Source organism: Odontomachus brunneus, unplaced genomic scaffold (genome assembly GCF_010583005.1).
Source record: "Odontomachus brunneus isolate Ranch 3 - 2012 unplaced genomic scaffold, Obru_v1 Obru_scaffold_297, whole genome shotgun sequence".
NCBI lineage: Eukaryota > Metazoa > Arthropoda > Insecta > Hymenoptera > Formicidae > Odontomachus > Odontomachus brunneus.
In genome coordinates this window covers 102,039-109,984 of record NW_022639747.1, presented here as the reverse complement: position 1 = coordinate 109,984, position 7,946 = coordinate 102,039, and the positions used below count along the sequence as shown (strand labels likewise).

The following is a 7,946-nucleotide window of genomic DNA, read 5'->3' as shown; positions in this document are numbered from 1 at the left end:
ATATATATATATATATATATATATATATATATATATATATATATATATATAAGGCAAATCTATTTTTTACGAAGTGTTAGTTACATTTATTTCTAGTAATTAATAAAAAAATAATACGTTAGTAATGCGTTAGTTATTACATTAAATACAATAGCAGAAAATATTATTATAATGCTATTAAAATTTAAATTATTTTCGGTATTTAATTAATAAACGTTTAATAGGTATTTATTATAATATCGAATTAATTTTATAGAAAAAATGGACGGTTAAATACGTCAACTATACGTCTAAAAATAAAAAGTTTATGTTTGAGTGTGTATGTTGTGTATGTGTGTGTGTGTGTGCGTAAGCGCACGCTCGTATGCAGAGTGTCCCGCATAAGATGTTCAAGAAGCAAAATATAAGTAGAACAGATAAAAATGAAGAAATATTGTAGACGCCATTTTTCGAATAATCAGGTAAAATTTCGCGTTATTAAATAAAATAAATGGGCAAATCAGAGCACGCGACGTGGCAGGTGGGAGATATAGCTTGCCACAGTCGACGAAGAAAATAGACGATTGCTCGCAGGCCTATCTTATAGGCCAAAGAGGTGGACCGTTTGGTAGAACCAAATGAGATAGGCTCGCAAGCAATCGTCCATTTTCTTTGCCGGCTGCGGGAAGCCACATGTCCCGGCTGCCGCGTCGCGTGCTCTGATTGGATCAACTGTTTTATTTAATAACACGGAATTGGACGTGGTTGTTCGAAAAATGATCTCTACAATATTTTTTCATTTTTATATGTTCTATTTATATTTTTCTTCTTATTTTTATTATTTTTATTTTTATTATTATTTATTTATTTTTATTATTATTATTATTATTTTTCTTCTGGACGCCTTATGCGGGACACCCTGTATACATATATATTCTGTTTTTTGTTATATAATAAAGTTTTTTTCTATATTGTTTTCAGATCGAATTGCTTCGTACGCAAACAGAGTTTGATGACAGCTTGACTTTGAAAATTTATTTACTGGAGTTCGTTAATTATTATGCTTCCATATTTTATATAGCGTTTTTCAAGGGAAAATTCGTTGGTTACCCAGGAAAATATAATCGTTTTTTTGACTTTCGGCAAGAAGAATGCGGACCAGGTGGTTGTTTATTGGAGCTATGTATTCAACTAAGCATTATTATGATTGGCAAACAAGCCATGAATACTATTTTGGAGATGCTTTTCCCGCTATTTTATAAATGGATAAACACTTTAAAAGTCCATGTGGGCTCGAAGAAATTAAAAGATAACGAAAAAAGATATTCGTCTAGAAAATTTCTACAATGGATTAGAGATTATAAATTAGTTCAGTGGGGTCCTAGAAGTCTTTTTCCCGAATATTTAGAAATGGGTAATTATTAAATAAAATTATATATATATATATATATATATCTTACATTACAGTAACAACCCAGGTAGCAAGAAAAAAAGTCAAAAAGACAGTATTCTTTTTTTTACCTAAATGAGCTCTTCTCAAATATTTTAGATATGATCTTAAGAAAACGAAAAAAAGTCGTCACCCCACTAGATGTCATTTTGCGATGTCTAACTGATGATAAAAATATGGCAAATATATGACACACAATACATAAAATTATTGAATATTACAAATATATTCATTTATTATTCTTACAAAAATTTACAATGATTGAATACTGGCAGTATTTCAGTAATTATAATTATTTAGACAATTATTAATTTAAATTTAATCATGAGTTAAATCAATTGTTAATGTGATTAAAGAATATTATTTGGAGTAAATCATGTTGAAACAAATGAAATAAAATAAATTAATGTTTGATCATTTTTTTATATAATAAAGAAAACTGACATTTCATTTTTTACATTGTTACATCTTTTTACTTCATACGCATGACCCATTGTGGTTTTAATCCAGTAGCGGTCACTTATTCTTTTGCTAGCCACAATCTAATATTAACATTGAATGAAGTCATATAAAAAACCATTGATCCTAGATTGCACAAACACTTTACTATGTTATTGATAGAAACAGAATTTAGCCGCCATTAATCGTTATCTCTATTTTTGAGTCTGTCATATTCTTCTATACCTGAGTGTAATCTATACTATATATCTTTGGGGATATTGTGTGTTGGGCGGTTGCCTCTTTTAATACGTGATCGGTCGCTCGCGGGGAGGATGTAATGACACTCGCTGTTCTTTTAACAAGTAACAAGAATCATTTATTGGTGTGTGCTACACGTGTGTGTATGTGTACGTGTGTGTGTTTGGAGATTGTTCCCTGCGTCTTGTGGCTCGTCGAGCCGTCGCGTTCAGTCCCTTGCTCTGGGGACGACGCGTCCTTCTTCGCTGGGAGCTTCCACGGCACGGTGATGAAGACGTCGGTCGCCGCAGATGCTGGCGCTGAGAGAGGTTCCCACAAAGGTGGGGACGGCGTCCCAGCCCGCGTTGGTGAGGGTGTCCGTGTCCGCGGCGTCTGACCTGATGGACCTTCTGACTCGGCCTCTGGGGAGCTGTCTCCAAACAGCTGGTACAATTGTTGGTGGCCTCGTTGCCGCTTCTTCAGCGGACACGCTTTTCAGCGCGGAGTATCGCTTCTTCAGCGCGAGGCGCACTTCTTCAGCGCGAGGCGCACTTCTTCAGCGCGAGGTATCGCTTCTTCAGCGAGGCGCACTTCTTCAGCGCGAGGTCTCGCTTCTTCAGCGAGGTGCACTTCTTCAGCGCAAGGTATCGCTTCTTCAGCGAGGTGCACTTCTTCAGCGCAAGGTATCGCTTCTTCAGCGAGGTGCACTTCTTCAGCGCAATGTATCGCTTCTTCAGCGCAAGATATCGCTTCTTCAGCGAGGCGCGTTCTTCAGCGCGGCGCACTTCTTCAGCGAGGCGCGCTTCTTCAGCGAGGCGCGCTTCTTCAGCGAGGCGCACTTCTTCAGTGCGAGGCTCGCTTCTTCAGCGAGGCTCGCTTCTTCAGCGAGGCGCGCTTCTTCAGCGCGGCGCACTTCTTCAGTGCGAGGCTCGCTTCTTCAGCGAGGCGCACTTCTTCAGTGCGAGGAGTAGCGCCTAGAGGTGCTGTTGGTACCGCTGTTGATATTAGGGCTTTTAATAAAAGTCGCCACTAATATCAGCGCAGCGGTGTGCGAGTGTGTCAGACCTCCCGCTGGGTCTGCCTTTTATTGCTGCTTAATTAGGATTTTCTCGCGAGAAAACCCCCCCGCGAATGCGCCACCGAACGGCGTTACGCGGAGGCTCTCGCGGTTGTGGGGCGGCTCGGCGAGCGGCGGCGGCTCGGCTAGCGGCGCCACGCTTGTGTGTGTGCGGATCTATATCGATCCGCCACAATATCAATTTTTGGAATTATAAATTGTTAACCATTAATTCTGATCAAACATTATTAACATTTAAAAATTAAACAAAAACGTTTGAAATTAAACAAACATTAAAAACCAATGTTAGAAATTAGAAAGCAATTTAAAGGAAAACGATTACTAAAAAGCGATTACTAAATCGCTGCTACGACTATTTATTTGTGATATTGTGAACTTTTGCAAGCATTTTTTACATGTTTTTGATATATCATCTTTCGTGTATTCTCTGAATGTAGTCTGTGAACTAAATGATTCTGATTGATTCTTTGATTGAATGATTAACTTACTTGTCGCATGTTATAAATATCTGCATTTTTTGACAAAATAATTTAAAACTTTTAATGACGACTTTTCAAAAAAAAAAAAAATATACAGAGTGTGCTGCGTAAGACGTGACAAAAGAAAAATATAAGTAGAACAGATAAAAGTGAACAAATATTGTAAAGGTCATTTTTTAAACAACCACGTAAAATTTCGAAATATTAATTAAAATAGTTAGGAATATTAGAGCGCGCGACGCGACATACGGCTCGCCGCGGCCGGCGAAAAAAATGGACAAGCGTACACGGACGCACACAGAGCTATCCATTTCAGTATGCTAAACGGCCCACCTCTCTGGCCTATAAGATAGTCCCGCGAACAATCGTTCATTTTCTTCGCCGGCCGCGGCGAGCCGTATGTCCCGTCTGTCGTGTCGCGCGCTTAAATTTTCCCAACTATTTTAATTAATATCTCAAAATTTTACGTTGTTTGAAAAACGACCTTTATAATTATTGTTCACTTTTATCTGTTCTACTTATATCTTTTGACACGTCTTACGCAGGACACTCTGTATATACAAGGTGTCCCAGAACAATCTACAAAGCTCTTATGAGAACGAAAAACGGGTTAAAATAAATATAAAAGTCATATACCATTTTACAATATTCGTAATAATAATCGAGAAATTAATTGCGAAAGATTAAGGAAAAACGTGTGCTAAAAGGTAAACATAGAGCTTATAACCCAGTAAACACAAAGTATCATCCATATTACAATTGTTATTTAACAAAGTAACAGTTACATAATATACTATATGACTGAGCTGACTTTGTAACATCGATGATACTTTGTGTTTACTGGGGAGGTCCCTAAGGGTAATATGGCCAAGTTTTTAATATGGCCAATTAAACGTAATTTGCACGGAAAAGTTTAAATCAGATTAGTATGTACTTCTTTACATGTTATTAAAACACCTGACACAATTGCCATTCTGAAATATCGCGTACAGCTCTCATTCTATGGAATCAGATCGTACGCAAACAGATGAGAATGGGCAACGGTGGAGACAGGCATACATGGACAGCAAGTCTTAAAGGATAGCAACCTTTGACTTTGAGAGACTGACAGCTGTACCATTTAGTACAATAACATTGTTTCTCTCTGTAATCGCCGTGCGTTCGGGATCGTGCCAGAGATGTCGCTTCCGAACGGCATCTCTGAGCGTTATCTAGGGAGAAGAGAATGTCGTAGGCGTAGAGCGTCAGGTAGCTCAGTGGTTTAGAGCAGTCGCCCGGCAAGCGAAAGACCCGGGTTCGAGTCCCGCCCTAGCAAAACCGTACTTTCGATATTTTTCTCTCTCTGGAACGATAAGACCGCAGATCTCGAACGCACGGCGTCCCGCCGCCACCTAGTATGCCCTCCTGTTCGATGACAGCTTGACTTTGAAAATTTATTTACTGGAGTTCGTTAATTATTATGCTTCCATATTTTATATAGCGTTTTTCAAGGGAAAATTCGTTGATTACCCAAGAAAATATAATCGTTTTTTTGACTTTCGGCAAGAAGAATGCGGACCAGGTGGAGCTATGTATTCAACTAAGTATTATTATGATTGGTAAACAGGCCATGAATACTATTTTGGAGATGTTTCCCTACTGAAAAATTTCTGTTGAGATAACAATAGAATTCCCAATTCAATTCTCAGTTGAATTCTCAATTGAATTTTCAAATGCGGTTTCCGCAAAAATTCGTATGTAAGATCTCAATTGAGATATTTATATCTGATGGAAATAATTTACTGAAAATATAATGAACTTTCGCTGAAATGCTTTTGAAAAGCATTCACAATTTTAACCCAATTTCATTAAAATTTCATTATAATTTCATTAATATTTCAATAATATTTCATTAAAAATGTAGAAAAATTCTATGAAAAATCATTATTAAATAAAATAGATTGAGAAAAATATAATATTATATTATACTTAGTATATAAGTATATTATTTTGTCTAAATAATGAAAAAAAAACTGTAATTTCATATTTTGTATCATTTCACTTATTCGCAAGATTCGCGTGAATTCGATCCTGTATCACACTGTCACCCATCTTTAGATGACTATGCGCTGTTCAATGCCTAACGTCAACGATTGCACGGGACCTGGTGATGGCAATACACTGTAACAATATCGTGGTGGATTATATATACAACATACTATAAGTATACTAATATACTCTTATAAATATACCAATAATATACTCTTATAAATATACCAATATACTAATATACTCTTATAGCGTTTAAAAATGTAATGACATATTTGTCGGTAAATGTTTCAAAGGACGTAACAACAATCACAATGCGATTAATATTGATACAATGTTATACAACTAATCAAACTTTAATATACAACGTGCTCGCAAAAAAGAGAATATTCCTTCTTTCTTTCTCTCTTTTGCGGGCACGTTGTATGTTTAAATTTAATTAGTTATACAATATTATATCAATATTAATCGCATTGTAATTGTTATTACGTCCTTTGAAATATTTACCGACAAATATATCATTATATTTTTGAACGCTGTAAGAGTATATTGTAAATATAATCTACCACGATATCGTTATAGCACATTGGCATTACTAGTTCCAGTACGATCGTTGAGGTTAAGCATTGAACAGCAGCGCATAGTCATCTAAAGATGGGTGACCGTGTGACACGGGATTGAATCTACGCGATATTACGTATAAATGAAACGACACAAAATATGAAATTAGTTTTTTTTTATTATTTAGACAAAATAATACTACATTATACTTTCCTCAATATATTTTAATTAATAATGGTTTTTTATTAAATTTTTCTACATTTTTAATGAAATATTATCGAAATATTAATGAAATTATAATGAAATTTTAATGAAATTGGGCCAAAATTGTGAATGTTTTTCAAAAGCATTTCAGTAAAAGTTCATTATATTTTCAATAAATTATTTCCATCAGATACAAATATCTCAATTGAGATCTTACATGCGAATTTTTGCGGAAACCGCATTTGAGAATTTAATTGAGAATTCAACTGAGAATTGAATTGGGAATTCTATTGTTATCTCAACAGAAATTTTTCAATAGAGTTTTCCCACTATTTTATAAATGGATAAACACTTTAAAAGTTCATGTGGACTCGAAGAAATTAAAAGATAACGAAAAAAGATATTCGTTTAGAAAATTTCTATAATGGATTAAAGATTATAAATTAGTTCAGTGGGGTCCTAGAAGTCTTTTTCCCGAATCTATATGTTTGACAACAGACGCTTCGTACTGCGCTCCGGTAAGATTGTTATTGTTCTTATATTTATTAATTTATAATATTATTTGAATAATTGCTTAATATGCAGTTGTCTATGCTGATTCTAATAACGATATCGAAATTTAGTTTACTTTAATCAGTAATGTAATATTAAGAACATTTTTATGAAATGACACGTGTTGCTAACTTGGCCATATTACTAACTTATAGTGTTATAGTAAATATATAGAAAACTGGTGCCGCGATTAGCTTGACCATGACATGTTATCAAGGACATGGCCTTGAGTAACAATCAAAAAGTTTTATGCGTCGCTCATTGTTCATTAAAAAGTTATTAACAAAATATTTTATTCATATCATGTAGTTTTACGACGCTGTGATATATTAATACGAGAGCTGTATGATAAGTACCCGTGTTTAACGACTGATGGCGTCACTGACTCAAAGTCTGTATCCCATCGTTTAACGCCATCTTCCGAACGACGCCAGTCAAAATTTCAGACAGATTTATCAAGTAGTTTTGATTCAACTCTTTAAGGACAAATGTACATAATTATGTACACTCATTTTGGGCCCTCCTCAAATTTTGTGTGTTGGTAAAATAATAGTTCTGTTGATATAGTGTTATGGATCTATCCTACATGGCGCTATATTGGCAATCCCATACTGCGGTTTTATGTCTTATCAGCTCATGATTCAATATGGCGACCGCATGTTGAGCAAATTTGTCAACATTCAGATTTATTTAATGTTATTTGTGAAGACGCGTAAGTATATTTTACATATGATAATTTTATCTGATATGATCTTAAAGTTTATGTTTTATGCCCACTACAATGGTTATAAGTTTTACTACATTTTTAGCTGCGGCATACGTGCAAATATGAATGTACATAATTATGTACATTGTACTTTGGGCTTTAATGGGTGAAATTTGGGAAATATAAATGAAAACCACATCACAGTTTTATTTTTTTATTAGGTGCGCAACT

At 35.1% G+C, this 7,946-nt stretch overlaps 1 protein-coding gene across 2 annotated transcripts in view; it reads left to right on the top strand.

Annotated features, from left to right (window-relative positions):
• Nucleotides 1-7,946, top strand: part of LOC116853261 (anoctamin-1) — a 160,758-nt gene that overhangs the window by 76,530 nt on the left and 76,282 nt on the right. For both annotated transcript variants that reach the window (XM_032834243.1, XM_032834242.1), the window contains one exon: nt 961-1,393. In XM_032834243.1, the coding sequence (XP_032690134.1) occupies nt 961-1,393 (433 nt within the window). The remainder of the gene's footprint in view (nt 1-960; nt 1,394-7,946) is intronic.